At 60.3% G+C, this 21,907-nt stretch overlaps 1 protein-coding gene across 2 annotated transcripts; it reads left to right on the forward strand.

Moving 5' to 3' along the window:
* The first annotated feature begins 749 nt into the window (after positions 1-749).
* Positions 750-16,999, forward strand: TYW5 (tRNA-yW synthesizing protein 5). 2 transcript variants are annotated; one of them, XM_029069843.1, is made up of 8 exons: positions 750-889; positions 4,282-4,439; positions 6,100-6,169; positions 9,363-9,407; positions 11,688-11,825; positions 13,754-13,841; positions 14,283-14,399; positions 16,580-16,999. In XM_029069843.1, exons 1-8 carry the CDS (start codon positions 815-817, stop codon positions 16,834-16,836), a joined length of 948 nt encoding a protein of 315 aa, XP_028925676.1. In that variant the 5' UTR covers positions 750-814; the 3' UTR covers positions 16,837-16,999. The 2 variants fall into 2 exon arrangements, with proteins under 2 accessions (XP_028925676.1, XP_028925679.1); XM_029069846.1 differs by lacking the exon at positions 11,688-11,825.
* The last annotated feature ends 4,908 nt before the right edge of the window (positions 17,000-21,907 follow it).

Genomic DNA, 21,907 nt, shown 5'->3' on the forward strand with positions numbered 1-21,907 from the left:
GATCTATTTTGATGCTATCGCTGCCTGTTCACTCGTTTTGTTTCACTGTCTGTCTCCCCCCTTCTAGACTGTGAGCCCGTTAATAATGATAATGTTGGTATCTGTTAAGCGCTTACTACGTGCCGAGCACCGTTCTAAGCGCTGGGGGAGACACAGGGGAATCAGGTTGTCCCACGTGGGGCTCACACAGTCTTCATCCCCATTTTACAGATGAGGGAACTGAGGCACCGAGAAGTGAAGTGACTGGCCCAAAGTCACCCAGCTGGGTAGGGATTGTCTCTGTTGCCCAACTGTAGTTTCCAAGCGCTTAGTTCAGTGCTCTGCCCACAGTAAGAGCTCAACAAATATGAATGAATGAATGAATGAATGAATGAATGAATGAATGAATGAATGAAGGAATGAAGGAATGAAGGAATGAAGGAATGAACGAAGGGCGGCCGCGGGAGGCGCTTCCCGGGCCCACGGGGGCCTTTCCCCGTAGGGTCGCTGTTTCCGGACGGGCCACGGAACGGGACTGGACCGGAAGTGGAGGAAGGGAAGGGCGGAAGGAGGAGGCGGGCCGGAAGTGGGGGGGAGAGAAAGGGCGGAAGAGGGGCAATGAAGACCGGAAGGGGAGGAGAGAAAGGGCGGAAGCGAGGGTGGAGAGGAGTGAAGGAGGGGCGGGCTGGAAGGAAAGGGCGGAAGTGACGGAGGGGCGGCCCGGATGGGGAGGAGAGAAAGGGCGGAAGTGCAGGAGGGGCGGCCCGGAAGGGGAGGAGAGGACGGGCGGAAGCGAGCGTCGCGTGGCGCGTGTAGGGGTGGGGAAGGAGGTGCGATGTCGCGGCGGGTCCCCGTGTCCCGGCTGGAGGGCGTCACGCGCGACCAGTTCTTGCAGCTCATCTACCCGCAGGTGAGCCCGCCGCCGCCTCCGCCGCCGCCGCCGCCTCCGCCTCCGCCTCCGCCTCCGCCTCCCCCCCCCCCCAATAATCATGACGGTCTTTGCCAAGCGCCTCCTTTGCGCCAAGCCCCGGGCCAAGCGCCGGGTGGCATCCGAGCGTGGCTCGGTGGCCAGAGCCCGGCCGTCAGAGGTCGTGGCTTCTAATCCAACCCGAGAAGCAGCGGGGCTCGGCGGAAGGAGCCCGGGCTTGGGAGGCAGAGGTCGTGGGTTCGAATCCCGCCCCTGCCCCTTGTCTAGCCGGGGGACCGCTTCACTTCTCGGGGCCTCAGTGACCCCCCCCCCTCCCCCGTCTGGAAAAATGGGGAGGAAGAGCGGGAGCCTCCCGTGGGACCTCCTGATGACCCTGCATCTCCCCCCAGCGTTTAGCACAGCGCCCCGCACAGAGGAGGGGCCGAACGCACGCCAGCCTTATTAATCCCGGCTCCCCGACTTGTCGAGCCGGGTGGCTTTGGACCGGTCGCTTCACTTCTCAGATGAAGACCGTGAGGCCCGCGTGGGACGGGCCCGCCGACCTCGGATCTGATCCGGCGCGGCTCGGCGGAAAGAGCACGGGCTGTGGAGTCGGAGGTCGTGAGTTCGAATCCCGGCTCGGCCACTCGTCCGCTGGGTGACCGTGGGCGAGGCACTCCGCCTCCCTGGGCCTCGGTGACCTCATCTGGAAAATGGGGCCGGAGACCGGGAGCCAGCCCCCACGTGGGACGACCCGATTCCCCTGCGTCTACCCCAGCGCTCGGAACGGCGCTGGGCACGTAGTAAGCGCTTAACGGATACCAACGTTATTATTATCCAGCGCTTAGGACGGCGCTTGGCGCAGAGTAAGCGCCCAACAGACGCCATCATCCCTATTATTATCATCATCATCAGCCAAGCTAACGAGGTTGGTCCCAGGCCCTGGCCCGCGCGGGGCTCCCGGGCTCCCGTTCAGTCCTTCGTTCGTTCGTTCGATAGCATTTACCGAGCGCTTACTCTGTGCAGAGCACCGTACTAAGCGCTCGGGACGAACGAGTCGGCAACGGATGGAGACGGTCCCCGCCGTCCGACGGGCTCCCGGTCCGATCGGGGGAGACGGACGGACGGACGAGAACGATGGCGACGGATAGAGTCGAGGGGGAGGACGTCTCGTAAAAACGACGGCGACTAAATGGAATCGAGGCGACGTACGGTGCGTTAACAAAACAAATCGAAACGAAACAAAATAAATGAGCAAAATAAACAAAATAAATAGTCCTTCCTTCGGTCGTATTTATTGAGCGCTGAGCGTGTGCAGAGCGCCGTACTCAGCTCTTAGAAAGTGCAATTCGGCAATAGAGACGATCCCTGCCCGCAACGGGCTTACGGAGAAGAAAGCTTAGGAGTCGGAGGTCGTGGGTTCGAATCCCGCCCCCGCCACCCGGGGGACCGTGGGCAAGTCGCCGCCCTTCCCTGGGCCTCAGTGACCTCATCTGGAAAATGGGGAGGAAGACCGGGAGCCCCACGTGGGACCCCCTGATGACCACCTATCTCCCCCGGTGCTTCGAACGGCGCTTGGCACGTAGTGAGTGCTTAACGAAACCGCCGTTATTATCGCAGCCTAGAGGACTTTTACAGAGGAGGGATCCGAGGCTTAGAGAGTAATCATGATTAAAAACTGTGGTGTCCGTGAGGCGTTTACTACGTGCCAGGCACTGTACGAAGCGCTGGGGTGGATCCAAGCCAGTGGGGTTGGACCCAATCCCTGCCCCGCGTGGGGCTCACGGCGTCACTCCCCATTTGACAGATGAGGAAACTGAGGCCCAGAGTAGTGAAGAGACATGACCAGGGTCACGCAGCGGACGAGGGGCGGGGCCGGGATCGGAACCCACGTCCTCTTCCCGACGGCGTTTCTTCGGCGCTTGCTAGCTGCCGGACACTGTGCCGAGCGCCGGGGTGCATCAGACAGGAAGAGGAGGCCGGACCCAACCCCCGCCCCCACGTGGAGCTCGCGGTCTGAGCGGGAGGGACAGCCGGACGCTCTTTTATCCCCCATTTAATAACGTCGGTATTCGTTAAGCGCTTACTCTGTGCAGAGCACCGTTCTGAGCGCCGGGGGAGATACGGGATAATCGGGTCGCCCCACGTGAGGCTCACGGTTTATCCCCATTTTACCGACGAGGGAACCGAGGCCCAGAGAAGTGAAGTGACTCGCCCACGGTCACCCGGCTGACAGGTGGCAGAGCCGGGAGTCGAACCCACGACCTCTGACTGCGAAGCCCGGGCTCTTTCCACCGAGCCGCGCCGCCATCCCACCCCTGGGCGGTCGTTGGCCCTCGAGACCCTGCCCCCCCCCGGCCGGGAGCTGAAGGCGTTAAGACAGGCAGGGAGCCCCGGAGCCCACGGGTCGATCGATCGGTGGTATTTATTGAGCGCCCAGTGGACACCCGGCCGTGTTTCTCTGGGCTGCTTTTATTACCCGGGCGCCCTTCCTTGTTTTGTTATTTACACCTCGCAACACCCCCGCGAGGGTTCGGGGATTATTATCCACCAGACATGGGGTCTTCGGGGTTGGGGTGCTCTGCAGAGAAGCGGCGTGGCTCGGTGGAGAGGGCCCGGCCTTGGGAGTCAGAGGTCATGGGTTCGAATCCCGGCTCCGTCACTAGGCAGCTGTGTGGCCGGGGGCGAGTCACTTCACTTCTCTGGGCCTCGGCGACCTCATCTGGAAAATGGGGATCAACTGGGAGCCTCGGGTGGGACGACCCGATGACCCCGTATCCCCCCCCCCCAGCGCTCAGAACGGTGCTCTGCACATAGTAAGCGCTTAACAAATATCAACATTGTAATTATTATTAGTAAGCGCTCAATAAATACTATCGAATGGATGAAAACCTTCATTTTTAGAAGGTTCCTAATCATAACGGTGGTGTTTGTTAAACGCTTACTACGTGCCAAGCACGGTTGTAAGCGCCGGAATGGGTACAGGGTCAGCAGGTTGTCCCACGTGGGGTTCCCGGTCTTCATCCCCATTTTCCAGATGAGGTCACTGAGGCCCGGAGAAGTGAAGTGACTTGCCCACGGTCACCCAGCTGGCAAGCGGCGGAGCCGGGATTCGAACCCATGACCTCCGACTCTCAAGCCCGGGCTCTTTCCACCGAGCCACGCTGCTTCTCTAGACCGCGAGCCCGTCGCGGGCCGGGATGGTCTCTCTCTCCCCGTGGCCTAATTGTACGTTCCAAGCGCTCGGTCCGGTCCTCGGCGGGCAGTAAGCGCTCAATAAGTAGCACCGAAGGCGTGAACGACCGGTAGGAGGCTCTGCGAATTCGAGGCGGACCGGGTGGCCGTGGAAGTGAGGGCCGGTTGCATGTGTTTATGTGTCCGTGCGTGTGGGACAGAGGAAGCCGGTGGTGCTGCGGGGGCTGGAGCTGGGGCCTTGCACGACGCGGTGGACGGCGCCGGATTATCTGTGCCGGGCCGGGGGCCGCGTCCCGGTGAAGATCCACGTGTCCGCCGGGCCGCAGATGGATTTCATCAGTAAGAACTTTGTGTATAGGTATTTCCTTCCAAGGTTTTCTCTGGGGGCGGTGGCCAACTTGGGGAAAGACGGGCAGATGCTGACTTTTCTACGTTTAAATAGCGGTCGCGATCGTCACGGTGGCGTTTCTTAAGCGTTCACTATGTGCCGGGCGCTGTTCTGAGCCCTGGGGGGGGGGGGGGGGGGGGCAGGTCATCGGGGTGTCCCACGTGGGGCTCGCAGACCTCATCCCCATTTTACGGACGAGGGAACCGAGGCCCAGCCGAGTGAAGCGACTTGCCCAGGGTCACGCGGGTGACAAGTGGGATTAGAACCCATGACCTCCGACTCCCAAACCCAGGCCTTTTCCACTAAGCCACACTTAGTATTTGGTACATGGTATTTGTTCAGCGCTTACGACGTGCCGGGCCCCGTACTAAGCGCCGGGGTAGATGACGATGATGATGATGGCATTTGTTAAGCGCTTACTACGTGCGAAGCGCCGTTCTAAGCACTGGGGCGGATACAAGGCGATCAGATCGTCCCACGTGGGGCTCACGGTCTTCATCCCCATTTGACGGAGGAGGTAATTGAGGCTTAGAGAAGTTAGGTGACTTGCCCGAGGTCACACAGCTGACAAGTAGAGGAGCCGGGGCCCATGACCTCCGACTCCCAAGCCCGGTCTCTCTCCACTGAGCCGCGCTCCTTCTCGCAACGATGGTATTTGTTAAGCGCTTACTATGTGCCAAGCACCGTTCTAAGCGCCGGAGTGGATACAGAGTCATCAGGTCGTCCCCCGTGGGGCCCACCGTCTTCGTCCCCATTTTCCAGATGAGGGAACCGAGGCCTAGAGAAGTGAAGCGACTTGCCCGAGTTCACACAGCAGGGCGGAGGCGGGATTAGAACCCGCGACCTCTGCCTCCCCAGCCCGGGCCCTCGCCACGGAGCCCCGCTGCAGACGTCGGACCCGATCCGCGTCCCGGGGGGGCTCGCTGCCTTCAACCTCGTTGGACAGAGGAGGGAACCGAGGCCCAGAGAAGCGAAGCGACTCGCTCGGGGTCACGGAGCAGCGGACCCGGGGCGGGGCCGGGACGAGGACGGCGTGAACGGCGGCCGGTTAGAGAACCGGAATCGGTCGGTGCCGGGCGCCGTTCTAAGCACCGAACCCGTGACCTGCTGACTGTGAGCCCTTGGTTCGTTCCTTCTGTCGTATTTATGGAGCGCTTACTCTGTGCGGAGCACCGGACTAAGCGCTTGGAATGGACAACCGGGCACCAGATAGAGACAATCCCTGCCGGACGACGGGCTCACCGTCTAGAAGGGGGGAGACGGACAACGAAACAGAGAGACCGGCATCGATAACGTTAGCAGAATCGCATGATGATAGCCCTGTGAGGGATACGGACTGCGTCCGCCCCGATTAGCTCCTATCTGCCCCAGCGCTTCGTAGAGTGCCTGGCACGTAGTAAGCGCCTAATAAATACTGTAGGAAAGAAAAGACAGAACAAAGGAAATCATCTCTCTGTCCAATAAGTACCATTCACCCCAGAGGGGGACGGGGGTGGGGGACGGGGGGGGGTGGGCATGAAATAATGGCCGAAACGATCCCCCTGAAAGCGTGGCTCGGTGGAAGGAGCCCGGGCTTAGGAGTCGGAGGTCGTAGGCGGCGCTCTGAGGAAGTCTTCCCTCCGCGTTTCAGAACTTTGCCTTTCGACACGTTCGTCCAGCGCGCGGCGGAAGAGAAGCACGCCAGCTTCTTCATTTCCGAGGTAACGGCGCCCACCGCGGGGGCCGGGACGCGGAGGGTCCGTCTGGATTGTGGAAGCTTCCTTGGGGTTCTGGGGGTAATCGGGTTGGACGCAGTCCCTCGGGCGGAGCTCAGCCTTCGTCCCCGTGGGACAGAGGAGGGAACCGAGGCCCAGCGAAGCGACTTGCCTAAGGTCACACGGCAGACAGGCGGCGGGGCCGGGATCGGAACCCACGACCTCCGGGCAGACCTCGCTGGGTTCCCACTGCCCCATTCCCCCTGAAGTCTGGAAGGGAGAGGGAGAGAAAAAGGCGGGGAGAGGAGCGAGAATCGTAATAATGTTGGTATCTGTTAAGCGCTTACTATGTGCCGAGCACCCTTCTAAGCTCTGGGGGAGATACGGGGTCATCAGGTCGTCCCACGTGAGGCTCACGGTCGATCCCCATTTTCCGGATGAGGTCACCGAGGCACAGAGACGTGAAGCGACTTGCCCAACGGACACAGAGTGTCCTTCGATTTGATCCTTCGTGGAGCAAACGCATCATCGGAGCGGAGAGCGCCTCTTATCTGAAAGGACTGTGGTATTTGGGGAGCGCTTACTACGTGCCCGGCTCCGGACCGAGCGCCGGCGCGGGACGATCGGGTTCGAACCCGTCGTCGAGATGGATGGGAAGGAGGAGGCGAGCTCTTTGCCTGACTTTTTACTGCTCTCTCATCATCAGAAAGGGAGAAATTTGGAGCGGCAGTGCGACCTAGGGGATGGAGCGCGGGCCCGGCAGTCGAAAGACTTGGGTTCTGATCCCGGCTCGGCCACTTGTCCGCCGGGTGGTCTCGGGCAAAGTCGCTTGGCTTCTCTCTGCCTCGGTTCCCTCGTCTGTAGGACGGGAATGATGATGATATCTGTGGTACTTGTTAAGCGTGGCTCGGTGGAAAGAGCCCGGGCTTGGGACTCAGAGGTCATGGGTTCTAATCCCGGCTCTGCCACTTGTCAGCTGGGTGACCGTGGGCCAGTCACTTCACTTCTCTGGGCCTCAGTTCCCTCATCTGGAAAATGGGGATTAGAACGGTGAGCCCCAGGTGGGGCAACCTGATCACCTTGTATCTACCCAGCGCTTAGAACGGTGCCCGGCACATAGTAAGCACTTGACAAATACCAACATTATTATTATTATTATTAAGCGCTTTCTGACTGGGGTAGATCCAAGTTAATCGGGTTGGACACAGTCCCTGTCCCAAATTGGGCTCACCTTCTTCATCCCCATTTTTTCCAGATGAGGTCACCGAGGCCCAGAGAAGCGAAGTGACTTGCCCAAGTCACACAGCCGACATGTGGCGGAGCCAGGATGAGACGAATAATAGTGATCATGGTATTTGTTGAGCGCTTACTCTGTGCCGGGCGCCGTTCTAAGCACCGAACCCGTGACCTGCTGACTGTGAGCCCTTGGTTCGTTCCTTCTGTCGTATTTATGGAGCGCTTACTCTGTGCGGAGCACCGGACTAAGCGCTTGGAATGGACAACCGGGCACCAGATAGAGACAATCCCTGCCGGACGACGGGCTCACCGTCTAGAAGGGGGGAGACGGACAACGAAACAGAGAGACCGGCATCGATAACGTTAGCAGAATCGCATGATGATAGCCCTGTGAGGGATACGGACTGCGTCCGCCCCGATTAGCTCCTATCTGCCCCAGCGCTTCGTAGAGTGCCTGGCACGTAGTAAGCGCCTAATAAATACTGTAGGAAAAAAAAGACAGAACAAAGGAAATCATCTCTCTGTCCAATAAGTACCATTCACCCCAGAGGGGGACGGGTGTGTGTGTGGGGGGGGGGCATGAAATAATGGCCGAAACGATCCCTCTGAAAGCGTGGCTCGGTGGAAGGAGCCCGGGCTTAGGAGTCGGAGGTCATGGGTTCTAATCCCGGCTCCGCCACCTGTCAGCCGTGTGACTTTGGGCAAGCCACTTCTCGGTGCCTCGGTGACCTCATCTGTCAAATGGGGATGAAGACTCGGAGCCCCACGAGGGACAACCCGATTACCCCCGCGCTTAGAAGAGCGCTCGGCACATAGTAAGCGCTCAGCAAATACCGATATTATTATTATACGCCCTTTAAAGGCATCCCTTCTGGAGGATGTGAGGATTCCGCGAGATGTAAGAGCATCTGGAATGAGAAGCATTTAGGGAGTCTTTGGGCGAGAGGTGAGCGCATTTGGAGGATTGGATCCGCTCAAGTCCCTCTGGGTAACGCTCGCCAGAGAGGAGTTCGGCACGATGGTTCCGCTTAAGGCCCCCTTGCTAGGAGGGTAGGCGGAGGATGGGGTTCGGCCGGGAGCGGCCTTGCCTCTGCGGCACCCGGGGTCCGCGGCCGGGCCCCTTAACGAGGGTGATGAGCGGCAAGAGCCCGGGCTTGGGAGTCAGAGGTCGTGGGTTCCGATCCCGGCCCCGCCGCCTGTCTGCCGTGTGACCTTAGGCAAGTCGCTTCGCTGGGCCTCGGTTCCCTCCTCTGTCCCACGGGGATGAAGGCTGAGCTCCACGTGGGACAGGGACTGTGTCCAACCCGATTACCTTGTAACAATAATAATAATAATTTTTGGTATCTGTTAAGCGCTTACTATGAGCCAAGCACTGTTCTAAGGGCTGGGTAGATACGAGGTCATCAGGTCGTCCCAGGTGGGGCTCACGGTCTTCACCCCCATTTTCCAGATGAGGTCACTGAGGCCCAGAGAAGCGACTTGTCACCCAGCCGACAAGTGGCAGAGCCGGGATGAGAACCCACGATCCCCGACTCCCAAGCCCGGGCTCCTTCCGCTGAGCCACGCTGCCTCTCACCGGCCCGTAGAACAGTGCGTGGCACATAGTACGTGCTTAACAAACAGCACGGTTATTATCATCGTTCTAAGCGACTGAGCACAGAATGGCGACCCGCAGCCCTGTGGGTTTCATCCATTTTTACGCCTTGGGAGTTCTGTTTTCCTCGGGGTTGGGGGGGGGGAAAGGGCGGCGGTCAACCTTTTCACTTCTTCCCGGAGCCACCGGGGAACACCGGAGGAGGGAGGAGGAGGAAGGAGAGGAGCCGCCGACCTTCGGAGCCAGCGGGCCGAGCTCCCCAGCGGGCCTGACGCGAGACCACGTGGTCCGAAGGCCCCGAGCGCCGCCCGTCCGGCCTCCTTTCCCGTTTCACGCCAGCGGCGTCTCTCTTTTCGGCTTTGCGTTCAGGATGAGAGATACTACCTGCGATCCCTCGGCGACGACCCCCGGAAAGTGAGTGGCTCGGGAAGGGGAACGCGGAGCCCCCCCCGGAGTCGGGGCGGGAACCCCCGCACCCCCCCCCCCCGCCGGGTTCTGTCGAGCTCTGCTTCCTCCCGCCGCCTCGGGATTCGGCCTTTACGGTCCTCCGGAGGCTCGTGGCGGGCCGAGGACGTGTCCGTTTATCGTCCCGTTGGACTCTCCCGAGCGCTTAGGACGCAGTTTGGCACACGGTAAGCGCTCAATGATAATTATAATGACGATGGCATTCGTCAAACGCTTACCACGTTCTAAGCTGCTGGGGTGGATACAGGGTGATCAGGTTGTCCCCCCGTGGGGCTCACGGTCTTCATCCCCATTTTCCAGATGGGGTCGCTGAGGCCCAGAGAAGTCAAGTGACTTGCCCACAGTCACACGGCTGACAAGTGGCTGAGCAGGGCTTTGAACCCATGACCTCTGACTCCCAAGCCCGGGCTCTTTCCATCGAGCCACGCTGCTTCTCTGTACTAAGCTCAGTGAATCGCTTATGGAGTCATTGATAGTCAGTGATGGACCCACCGACCGAGAAAACGGCGCAGAGGAGGCTGAGGGGGCCCGACTTTCAGTAGTGATGCCGATATCTGTCAAGCGCTTACTATGTGCCGAGCACTGTTCTGAGCGCTGGGGGAGATAACGAGGTCAGCAGGCGGTCCCCCGTGGGGCTCAGTCTTCATCCCCGTTTGACAGATGAGGTCGCTGAGGCCCGGAGAAGTGAAGCGGCTTCCCCGAGGTCACGCGGGGGACAAGTGGCAGAGCCGGGATCAGAACCCGCGTCCTCCGACTCCCGAGCCCGGGCTCTCTCCGCCGCGCCGCGCTGTAAACCTGTTAGGGACGGGGACCGTGCCTGCTAATTCTGTTGGATCGGACTCTTCCGAGCTCTGCACGTAGTAAGTGGTCAGTAAATAGCATCGATGGATGGATGGATCAAAGGGTGAGCCTTTAAGCTCCTCGAGGGCAAGGGATCGTGTCACTCAACCCTACCGTGTCGTCCTCTCCCAAGCGCTCAGTACGGTCCCCTGCTGACAGGAAGCGCTCAGTCGATTCCAGTCGGTGGATTATTTCGCGGGCTAGGGTTGTCCCCGGATGTTCTGAGATTTTTTTTTTTTTTTTTTTAAATTATGTCATTTGCTTAAATGCTTACCACGAAGCAGCGTGGCTCCGTGGAAAGAGCGCGGGCTTAGGAGTCGGAGGTCATGGGTTCTAATTCCGCCCCCGCCAGCTTTGTGATTTTGGACAAGTCCCTTCACTTCTCGGCGCTTCAGCGATCTCATCTGTAAAATGGGGATTAATTGAGACTGTGAACATCACGTGGGACAACCTGATTACCCTGCATCTGCCCCGGCGCACAGCACAGCGCTTGGCACAGAGTAAACAGAGAAGCAGCGTGGCTCAGTGGCAAGAACCCGGGCTCGGGAGTCCGAGGTTGTGGGTCCTAATCCCGGCTCTGCCGCTTGCCGGCTGGGTGACCGTGGGCAAGTCACTTACCTTCTCTGTGCCTCGGTTACTTCATCAGTAGAATGAGGATCCATAATAATGTCGGTATCTGTTAAGCGCTCGCTATGTGCCGAGCACCGTTCTAAGCGCTGGGGTAGACACGGGGGAATCGGGTCGTCCCACGTGGGGCTCACGGTCTTCATCCCCATTTTCCAGATGAGGGAACTGGGGCCCAGAGAAGTGAAGTGACTCGCCCACAGTCACACAGCCGACAAGCGGCAGAGCCGGGATTCGAACTCATGAGCCCCGACTCCAAAGCCCGTGCTCTTTCCACTGAGCCACTGCGAGCCCCACGAGGGACAACCTGATCACCTCGTATCCCCCCCAGCGCTTAGAAGAGTGCTTTGCACCTAGTAAGCGCTTAACAGATACCATCATTATTATTATTACTCCAGCGCTTAGCAGAGTGCCCGGCACCTAGTAAGCGCTTAACAAATTCCAAATACCATTTAACCCCGGCCCGCAAAAACAGTAGAGGCGCCCCGTTGAACGTCTCGGCTCGGCGCCCGGGCTCCCGGGGCCCGCAAGGGTCTAGCGACGCCACCCCCGGCATAAGGAGAACAGCCCGATTGGGTCGTCACTTCTCTGGGATGACCTCTTATCTGTTCCCGGATTGCCCATTCCAAGCGCTCGGTCCGGGGCTCTGCACAGAGCGGGCGCTCAAGAAATACGATCCAATGAACCGATGAACGAACGACTGAGCGTCGCCCGCCGCCGCCCCGCCGGATCCCGCGGCAAATCAGAGCGCCTCTTCCGTTGCAGGACGCGGCCGACGTCAGAAAGCAGTTCCCCTCGTTGGCGGGAGACATCGAGATCCCCGAATTTTTTGAGAAGGAGCGGTTCTTTTCCAGCGTGTTCCGGATCAGCTCTCCGGGACTCCAGCTGTGGACCCACTATGACGTACGTCGTCGCCCCCCCCCCCCCCGGCCCCGTGCGGGCCTCCGCCCCGTGCGGGGGACGGGTCCGCCCACTCTGTTGGCTCGGACTCTCCTAATGAGCGTTCGGTACGGTGCCCCGCACAGGGGGAGCGCTCGGTAACAGTCGCGGCGATTGTGGCATTTGGGTCGGCCCTTATCGGGTGCCGGGCTCCGTACCGAGCGCTTGGGGGGGGGATTCGAAGAAAGTGTCGGGTTGGACACGGTCCCCGCCCCAGTCTCCGTCCCCATTTTACCGATGAGGAAACCGAGGCCCGGGGACATGGCTCGACCGCTAGGCCGCACCGCTTCGGTCGAGGCCGTCGCTTGAGGCGTGTTGAAGGTGCAGGGTGTGGGCACTGATTATTTCTGCAGAGAAGCCGCGGGAGCTAGCGGGCGGGACCCGGGCCTGGGAGGCAGGAGCACCTGGGTTCTGATCCCGGCTCGGCCCCCGGTCTGCCGGGTGACCCTGGGCGAGTCACTTCACCTCTCTGGGCCTCAGTTCCCTCAGCCGGAAAACGGGGGATGTAGACTTGCGAGCCCTCCGGGGGACGGGGTCCGATCCGGTTACCTCGGCCTCGGTCTCCTCACCTGTCAAATGGGGATTAGGGCCGTGGGTCCCAGGTGGGGCGGGGACCGTGTCCAACCTGACGGTCTCGTCGATCCCGGCGCTTAGCCCCGTGCCTGACGCAAGGTGAGCACAGAAGTAGAGAAGCAGCGTCGCTCAGTGGCAAGAGCCCGGGCTGGGGAGTCAGAGGTCGTGGGTTCTAATCGCGGCTCCGCCGCTCGTCGGCCGTGTGACTTCGGGCCGGTCACTTCACTTCTCCGGGCCTCAGTGCCCTCATCTGGAAAATGGGGATGAAGCCGGCGAGCCCCACAGGGGACAACCTGATCACCTCGGATCCCTCCCGGCGCTTGGAACGGTGCCTCGCACAGAGTAAGCGCTTAACAAACGCCGTCATTTGTTATCATTAACTTCCCTCGGAACTCAGGGTCGGACTCGATCGATCGTATCCGTTGGATGCTTCCCGTGTGCAGAGCGCGGTACCGGGCGCCTGGGAGAGCACGGTTCGACAGAGTCGGTCGACACGCTCCCCGTCGACGAGGAGCTGCCGGTCTACGGGGTTGGGGAGACAGACAGGAGTGTGAGGACATCCTTTAGGGCTCCGAACACCGTGATGATTGTGGAATTTCCTTCAGTCGGTCGTACTTTTTGAGCGCTCACTGTGCGCGGAGCGCTGTACTAGACGCTTGGAAAGTGCAATTCGGCACCCGGTCGAGACGACCCCTACCCGACGGCGGGCTCGCAGTCTGGCGCTTCCCACGTGCCGAGCACTCCTCTAAGCGCCGGGGTGGATACGAGGTCATCAGGTTGGGCTCGCAGTCCGAATCCCCACGTCACAGGTGAGGGAACCGAAGCCCAGAGAAGTGAAGTGACTTGCCCGAGGTCACGCGGCGGAGCCGGGATCGGAACCCACGTCCCCCGACTCCCGAACCCGGGCTCTCGCCGCTGGGCCACGCCGCTTCTCCATAAGTGCTTTGGGGGGCTGAGGGCCGGGGGGAGGCTACCCGAGGGCTAGGAGGAGGAAACCGAGGCATCTTCGGAGGGGTCTTTGGCTAAAAGGGTGGGGGGGAGGCTACCCGAGGGCTAAAAGGGGGAAACCGAGGCTTCTTCGCAGGGGTCTTTGGCTAAAAGGGCGGGGGGGAGGCTACCCGAGGGCTAAAAGGGGGAAACCGAGGCATCTCCGGAGGGGTCTCTGGCTAAAAAGGCGGGAGGGGGGATACCCGAGGGCTAAAAGGGGGAAACCGAGGCATCTCCGGAGGAGCTTCGGCTAAAAGATCGGAATGACCGTCCTCAACGGGGGCCTTCCGGCGGCAGCCCCCAGCTGGTCCCTGCTTATTCTCGGTTCTCAGGTGATGGATAATCTCTTAATCCAAGTGACGGGGAAAAAACGGGTCGTTCTCTTCAGTCCTCGAGACGCCGAGTATTTGTATTTATCAGGTAGGTAACTTTCTCGGAGGCCGAGGCCGGCCCGCGAGAGTAGAGTCGATCCCGTTCCTTCGGGTGACCGAATCTGCCTGCCCCCCCCCCCCCCCCCCCCCCCCCCCGCAGGAAAAATCCGGAAAAAAAAAAAATGTCGTCTCGGAGCGTCTCCTAATTACAGCGCATTGTGTTCTCTTTTGTGCGTGTGGCTCTCCGTAATGATAGACCGCGTAAAGAGCTCGATGATCAGATTCATACCTTAATTATATTCCACGGGTTTCAACAGCCATAATAGGCTGTAGGCCGTTGAAAATTGTCCCGGGTTTCAGACGGAGAGTAATTGTTCTCAGAACGAGGACACGGTAATTGTACCGTAGAGGGAAACTCGAAACTTTAAAGAAAAGAAAAAGAAATCCCAACTTCAAACCCCCCACTTATTCCTTTCTGGCAACTTTTCAGGTGGCAAATCCGCGGTGCTCGACGTGGACGACCCCGACCTGGAGAGATTCCCTCTGTTTTCGAAGGCCAGGAGGTACGAATGTTCCCTGGAAGGCGGCGACGTGCTCTTCATTCCCGGTAAGATGGCTCAGAGCCCCTTCGCCCGCCTCCGGGAGGGGCCGTCCTCTGCCCGGGAGCACCGTCTGTCAGCCGACCGATCCTGTCTACCGAGCGCTTCCTGTGGGCGGAGCGCTGTACCGAATGCCCGGACGAGAGCGGAGAGTCGCTGGCACGTTCCCTGTCCGCGGCGAGCTCACGGTCTAGTGGGGGAGACGATGACTCTCCCCCGCCCCGGTGCCTTATCGAAGGCCCATCTCCTCCAGGAAGCCTTCCCTAAGTCCTCCTTTTCCCCTTCTCCCACTCCCTTGGACGTCGCCGCGACTCGCCCCCTTTCTTCATCCCCCCCGCCCCCCCCCCCCCAGCCCCCCAGCGCGTACGTCCAGATCTGTCCCTTATTTATTTGTATTTATGCCTGTCTCCCCCCCGCTCTAGACCCTAAGCTCGCCGTGGGCAGGGAATGCGTCTGTCTCCTGTTGTACTGTCCTCTCCCAAGGGCTCAGTCGAGTGCCCTGCGCACAGCAAGCGCTCAGTAAATACGACCGAGCGACCAGACGTGACTCTAGATAAAGAAATGGACGACGGGGATGGGCATAAGTGCCGTAGGGCTGGGAGAGGGGATGAATAGAGGGAGCAAGTCAGGGCGACGCAGAAGGGAGTGGGAGAAGAGGAGAGGAGGGTGCAGTCGGGGAAGGCCTCTGGGAGGGGACGGGCTTCGAATGAGGTTTCGCAGGCGGGGAGGGCGATGGACTGTTGGATGAGGAGAGGAAGGCCGTTGGCAGGGAAAGTACCCACCGACTCTGTTACGTCGTGCCCTCTCAAGCGCTCAGTACGGTGCTCTGCACCCAGAAAGCGCGCAGTTTGTACCACTGATGGATCTAAGGGTCACGTGAAAGGAGCACTCACCCTAAAAACATCGCACCAGCACGGTGACGCTCCCCGAAGCGACCCAGAAACCGCGACCGGGTCGTAAACCCGAGAAGCCGCCATCCACCCGAGGTACGTAGCGAGCGCCCGCCGCCAGCCGGCCGCCGTACGGAGCGCCCGGGGAAGGACCGGCCGCCGCGGATCGAATCGGGTCACGGGGCCCAAGCCGGAAGAGGAAATCTCTGGACCGAAAGGAGAAAGGAGACTGCCCCGCGCTCTCGATCCGGGCAGGCCGGCCGGAGGCTGTCCCCCGGCGGGTTGACCGGAAGCTCGTCGCGGGCAGGGAACCCCGTCGTATCGTCCTCTCCCAACCGCTTAGTCCGGCGCTCTGCACGCCGTCAGGGGTCAAGCAACACCGCCGGTGGCGAGGGGAGCCGTCCCGCCGTCGAGGGAGTCGGAACCTCGACGCGTGACTCGAGAGGCGCGAGAGGGAGGGTCTCCGGGGGCGGCCGCAGATTGGAGGAAACCAAACGCCTTCCGCCGATCCCGTCTCCGGAGAATAGTGATGACGACGGTGGTATCTGTTAAGCGCTTACTACGTGCGGAGCCCTGTTCCAAGCGCCGGGGTTGATCCAAGGCCATCAGGTTGTCCCACGTGGGGCTCCCGGTCTTCAGCCCCATTTTCCGGATGAGGTCCCCGAGGCCCAGAGAAGCCGAGTGACTTGCCCAGAGTCACCCGGCTGATAAGGGGCGGAGCCGGGATTAGAACCCACGACCTCTGACTCCCAAGCCCGGGCTCCGGCCACTGAGCCACGCTGCTGCTTCGGAGTAGTCGCGGGGATGATTCTGCCCCGGCGCCCAAGGTCCGGCACGTGGTGAGGGTTCGCGCCGTTAGCAGGCTCGCACGAGCCGGCCGGCCCCGGGACCCGTTGGCGGTCGTCGACGGGGTTAGCGAAGGCAGTTCCGTGGATTTTGGCCCCGGCTCCTTGGAGTCGGCGATCCCTCCCTGACGGGTGGGAGACTGCGCGCTGCAGGCTTCGTCCTTTCGGCTAAGTGGAAAGGGCCCGGGCTTCGGAGTCAGGGGGCGTGAGTTCGACTCCCGGCTCTGCCGCTTGTCAGCTGTGGGACTGTGGGCGAGTCACTTCGCTTCTCCGTGCCTCAGTGACCTCATCTGGAAAACGGGGATTGACCGTGAGCCTCACGTGGGACGACCCGATGACCCTGTATCTCCCCCAGCGCTCAGAACGGCGCTCTGCACGTAGCAAGCGCTTAACAGATACCGACATCATTACTGTTGTTATCGTTAACGTGTCGGGTTCGACTCCCCCCGGCAGCTCTCTGGTTCCATAACGTCATTTCGGAGGAGTTCGGAGTGGGCGTGAACGTCTTCTGGAAGCACCTGCCCGCCGACTGCTACGATAAGTCCGACCCCTACGGGAACCGAGACCCCACGGCGGCCTCGAGGGCCGTGCGGATCCTGGACCGGGCCCTGAAGACCCTCGGCGAACTCCCCGAAGAATACAGGGACTTTTACGGCCGCCAGATGGTTTTACGCGTTCGGGACAAGGCCTACAGCACCAAGTTCGAATGACCCGTCGTCGCGGGGTCTGGAGGTAGCCGGCGAGCGCTCGCCGTGTGCGGAGCGCCGGGCCGAGCGCCGGCGGGGAAGACGACCCCATAGACGGGGGAGACCGTGGGTTCCCGGTGGGCGGGGAACGGGTCTACGTTACGGTGTGCTCTCCCAAGCGCCTAGTACAGTGCTCCGCACTGAGGCGTTCAATAAATCCCCGCCCCCCCCCCCCCCCCCCCCGGCCCCGGTTGGCAGGCGCTCTGCGTTTGCTGTTGCCGAATTGTACTCCCCAAGCACTCAGTACGGTGCTCCGCACACAGTAAGCGCTCAATAAATAAGAATGGATGAATTTGCCGCTCCCTTGCCCGTCTCTTCGATTGCGGCATCGGGGAAGCGACGTGGCCTAGGGAAAGAGAGCCCCGGCCTGGGAGTCGGAGGTCCCGGGTTCCAATCCCGGCTCCGCCGCTTGCCCGCCGCGTGGGCTCGGGCCAGTCACCGGACGTCTCCGGGCCTCCGTTTCCTCGACTGTAAAATGGGGATTCAGCCCCCGCTCTGCCTCGTCCTCAGCCTGGAGGCCCAGTGAGGGACAGGGACCGTGGCCAGCCTGGTGGTCTTGTATCTACCCCAGCGTCTAGTACGGTGCTCGGCACCCGGCAAGCACTTTAACGGATACCGCCCTTATCTTCACCGCTCTTATCGTGTAACGAGGAAGGTGGGACACCTCGGCGTGGACCAGGCGGAGGGGTGTGCAGCGCGGCCTAGTGAATGGGGTCCGGCCCGGGGGGGGGGGGGGGGGGGCGGGAGGACCCGGGTTCTAATTCCGGCTCCCCCACTTGTCTGCTGGGTGACCTTGGGCGAGTCACCTCGCTCGTCTGGGCCTCGGTTACTTCATCTGGAAAATGGAGATGAAGACCGTGAGCCCCCTGTGGGACGGGGACCGTGTCCAGCCCGATGACCCCGTATCTACCCAGTGCTTAGGACAGTGCTTGCCGCAGAGTAAGCGCTTAACAGATGCCATCGTCGTCATCGTTCAGCATTCCCCGCTGCACACTCGCTCTCTCTCCGTTTCACGGATTTACGAAGCTCTTACTCAAGTAACGTGCCAGGCGCTGTACTGAGCGCTAAGGTGGAGGGGAGCGAATCGGGTTGGACGCGGTCCCGGTCCCGCCTGAGGCTCACGGTCTCTATCCCCATTTTCCAGGTGAGGGAACTGAGGCCCGGAGGAGTAATAATAATAGTATTTGTTAAGCGCTTACTTACTTTGTGCCAGGCACTGTACTGAGCGCTGGGGTGGATCCAAGCAAATCGGGTTGGACACGGTCCCTGTCCCACGTAGGGCTCACGGTCTGGATCCCCATTTTACAGATGAGGTAACTGAGCCACGGCGAACTGATTCGCCCAAGGACACACAGCAGACAAGCGGCGGAGCGGGGATTAGAACCCACGACCTCCTGACCCCCGGGCCTGTGCCCTGTCCACTGTGCCGTGTGCGAAGTGACTTGCACAAGGTCACGCAACAGAGAAGGGGCGGAGCTGGGAAGAAGGCAGGTCCTTCTGACACCCGGGCCCGGACTCTAATAATAATAATAATACCGTTGGTATTTGTTAAGCACTTACTATGTGCCAAGCACTGTTCTAAGCGCTGGGGGGGATACAAGACGATCAGGTTGTCCCACGCGGGGCTCACAGTTTTAATCCCCATTTTACAGATGAGGTAACTCGGGGACAGAGAAGTAAAGTGACTTGCCCAAAGTCGCCCAGCTGGCAAGCGGTGGAGCCGGGATTCGAACCCATGACGTCCGACTCCCAAGCCCGGGCTCTTTCCACTGAACCACGCTGCTTCTCTTTCCAGTTTTGCGGACGCGGCCCTGCCCGCGCTCCCACTTCCCCCAGCCGGTGCTCACGCCTCTCTCGGCCCGGAGAAGCAGCGTGGCTCAGCGGAAAGAGGCCGGGCTGGGGACTCAGAGGTCGTGGGTTCTAATCCCGGCTCCGCCGCTTGTCAGCCGTGTGAGCTGGGGCAAGTCTCTTCGCTTCTCTGGGCCTCAGTGACCTCATCTGGAAAATGGGGACGAAGACTGCGAGCCCCACCTGGGGCCACCTGACAGAGAAGTGAAATGGCGGGGATTAGAACCCACGACCTCAATCCCAAGCCCGGGCTCTCGCCACTGAGCCACGCCGCTTCGCAAGCCACCCTGCTTGAGCTTGGGCCCGAGCCGGGTGAGTGAAGCGGGGAAGAGGGGCGACCGAAAAAGGAAGGATGGTCATTCAAGGGGGCCGTTCCCGGGAACGTGTGTAAATCGTTCAGGGTAACTAACGGAAAAGCCGAGAGAGGGACGCGAAAATACGGCAACGGGAGTTTCCGCCGGGGGCCCGAGAGAAGGGAAGGTGCCCACCTCTGGTCCGTACCGCGTTTACGACCGGGAGAGTTTGAGTGTCCACAAACCGCACGGCATCTTGGAGTTGGGGAGGAAGGGGCCGATCAAAGGGAGACGGCTAATACCCCGTGTGATTTCTATCCGCTTAAGATGGCGACAGCGCGAAGGAGGCAGGGCCGAGTGGAAAGAGCCCGGACCCGGGAGTCAGACGATCTGGGTTCTGCAGCCGGCTCTGCCGACTACTCGTTTTGTCTGTCTCCCCCGTTTAGACTGTGAGCCCGTCGTTGGGCAGGGACTGTCTCCAAACTGTACGTTCCAAGCGCTCAGGACAGTGCTCTGCACACAGTAGGCGCTCAATAAATATGAATGACTGCTTGCTGGGTGCCCTTGAGCAGGTCGCCTCACTTCTCTGGGCCTCAGTTCTCCTGTTCCCCCTCCTACTCAGACTCTGGGCCCCCGGCGGGAACAGGGATTGTGTCCAACTTCATTCATTCATTCAGTCGTCTTTATTGAGCGCTTACTGTGTGCGGAGCACTGTGCCGAGCGCTTGGAATGTACCACTGGGCAACAGATAGAGACGATCCCTGCCCGACGACGGGCTCGCAGTCTAAACGGGGGAGACGGACGGGAAAGCAAAACGACAAAAGAAAGCAGGTAGTCTGCTCTTCACTCGCATCCACCCCGCCGCTCGGAACGACGTCTGACATACGGTAAGCGCCGAACGGATGGATACCGCAGGAAACAATTCAAAGCAGTGGGTGAAAACTCTCCTCCGGAAACGGGCAGACGGACGGGACCCGACCCGGAAATCTCTCCCCTCTCGGCGGCGGTCGGGCAATCGAGCGTACGCTCGGACGGCTTGGATTCGTCCATTACGGGGTTTAATTCGCTTCACAGTCGGGCCGTGGCGAGGCCAACGTTGGGCCTCTTCCTACGAGCGTGATTTCGTCAGCTGGCTCTTCAAGAGACGAGGACACGGCTCAGATCCCACGCACCGTCCGCGGGAGTGAGAGACCCGAACGCGGGGAAGGGGACCGAACCGGCTTCCAAGTACGGACGGACCGGGAGCCGGGGTCAGCTTCCAGAACCGTCCGGGGAGGGGGGGGGAAATAACCGTATCTGAAGAGAGTCAGGCCTTTCGCTCTCGGCACGCGGAGAAACAGACGCGGCGACCGAGGACGGGCGAGGTGGAGAAGTAACGCTTCCCCTCCGACATCAAAAGTAAGCGTCGTAGGACGGGAGAGGTTGGCGGGTCCCCCTTTCAACGTACCGGGAAACTCGAACCCGACGGCGACAGGAGGTAGCGTCCCAGACGCGGTGGGGGGCTCGCGCCAAACTAGAGTCACCTCGGTAAGACGGCCCCTCGGAAATGGCTCCTTTTCGGCCACGAGGATTTTTAGCCCAACGAATGCTTTTCATATCAGGGTTCCCGAAAGGAGCCGCCGGTCATCATCTGACCGCTGTAGGGCCCGCCCCCCAAATCCTTCAACTTGGAGCGTTCTTCCCACCGAAACGAGCAGAGAGATTATTTCCCACCCCTCCCACCCGGGGCTAGCTTCAACTTGGCTCCTACACTCGGGGAGGGCGTTTTTCTAAGCGCCGTCTAAACGGGGACGACCGGTGCCGCCGTCCATTACGAACCGCGGCACCGGACCTTGGTATAAAAGAAAGGCTCGGGGGGCCGAGGCTGCTCTCTGGAGGAGCTCGAGGTGTCAGAAAGGGACGGTGGTTCTCCATTAATCCTCGGCCTCGACCTCTAGAAACTGAGTTACGGGTATATTACCGGAGACGAAATTCTCTGACAGAGCACGGCTTTCAAAGCGCTTTTCCTCCCACCTTCAAAAAAAAAATAAATAAAAATCCCATCTGCCACTATTTTGGAATGCGTATGGCCAAGGGCTTATCTACAGCCATGCCCTGAACGCACTAGCTTTAGTCTTTGGGAGGCGTTCCGATGAACCGTGGAGAAGCAGCGTGGCTCAGTGGAAAGGGCACGGGCTTTGGAGTCAGGGCTCATGAGTTCGAATCCCAGCTCTGCCACTTGTCGGCTGTGTGACCGTGGGCGAGTCGCTTCACTTCTCTGTGCCTCAGTTCCCTCATCTGTAAAATGGGGATGAAGACTATGAGCCCCACGTGGGACGACCTGATTCCCCTGTGTCTACCCCAGCGCTTAGAACAGTGCTCGGCACATAGTGAGCGCTTAACAAATACCAACATTATTATTATTATTATTAGTTTTGCCAGATCGTGGCTGTTACAGGTAAATTTTCAGGGGGCACAACCGAAGGCAGGTTGGACGAGCCCTGGGACCCCTCCCGCTCCGGGCTGCCTCCTAGAAGAATCCCGCCGATTATTCCCGCCCACATCCTCTCCGCGACTCCCCTCCTTGAGTCTGTCAGCCCCGGCAGCCTGCCTTCCCAAAAAACCGGCCCGGGACGGTTTAGGTCTTCCGCAGATCCGCATCCTGCCTTCGGCTGCTGCTTCGAGCCCGTCGGCAAACGTGGCTTTAAACAGATGGGCAGGAGGGGAGTCGGTACGGGTTACCGAGGTAAAAATCAACAGAACGTTCGAGCCCGAAACTAAAAGGCCGGTGTGGGGAAACGTTTCTTTGAAACTCCTCTGAGTCGTTTTGCCCAGAGGCCAGACGCAGCCGTTTCCTCCGGGAAAACTCTCCTTCACGACGGAATCGGTCTCTCTCGGCACGTCACTGACAAATG

Source organism: Ornithorhynchus anatinus, chromosome 7, assembly GCF_004115215.2.
Source record: "Ornithorhynchus anatinus isolate Pmale09 chromosome 7, mOrnAna1.pri.v4, whole genome shotgun sequence".
Lineage (NCBI taxonomy): Eukaryota > Metazoa > Chordata > Mammalia > Monotremata > Ornithorhynchidae > Ornithorhynchus > Ornithorhynchus anatinus.

What these genes read in the sequence shown, in the direction of transcription:
- TYW5 (XM_029069843.1), top strand. Translation starts at nt 815, where the DNA reads ATGTCGCGGCGGGTCCCCGTGTCCCGGCTGGAGGGCGTCACGCGCGAC. An exon ending in AGTAAGAACTTTGTGTATAG is followed by an intron (nt 4,440 to 6,099) that starts GTATTTCCTTCC and finishes TCCGCGTTTCAG; the next exon opens with AACTTTGCCTTTCGACACGT. An exon ending in TCGGCGACGACCCCCGGAAA is followed by an intron (nt 9,408 to 11,687) that starts GTGAGTGGCTCG and finishes CTTCCGTTGCAG; the next exon opens with GACGCGGCCGACGTCAGAAA.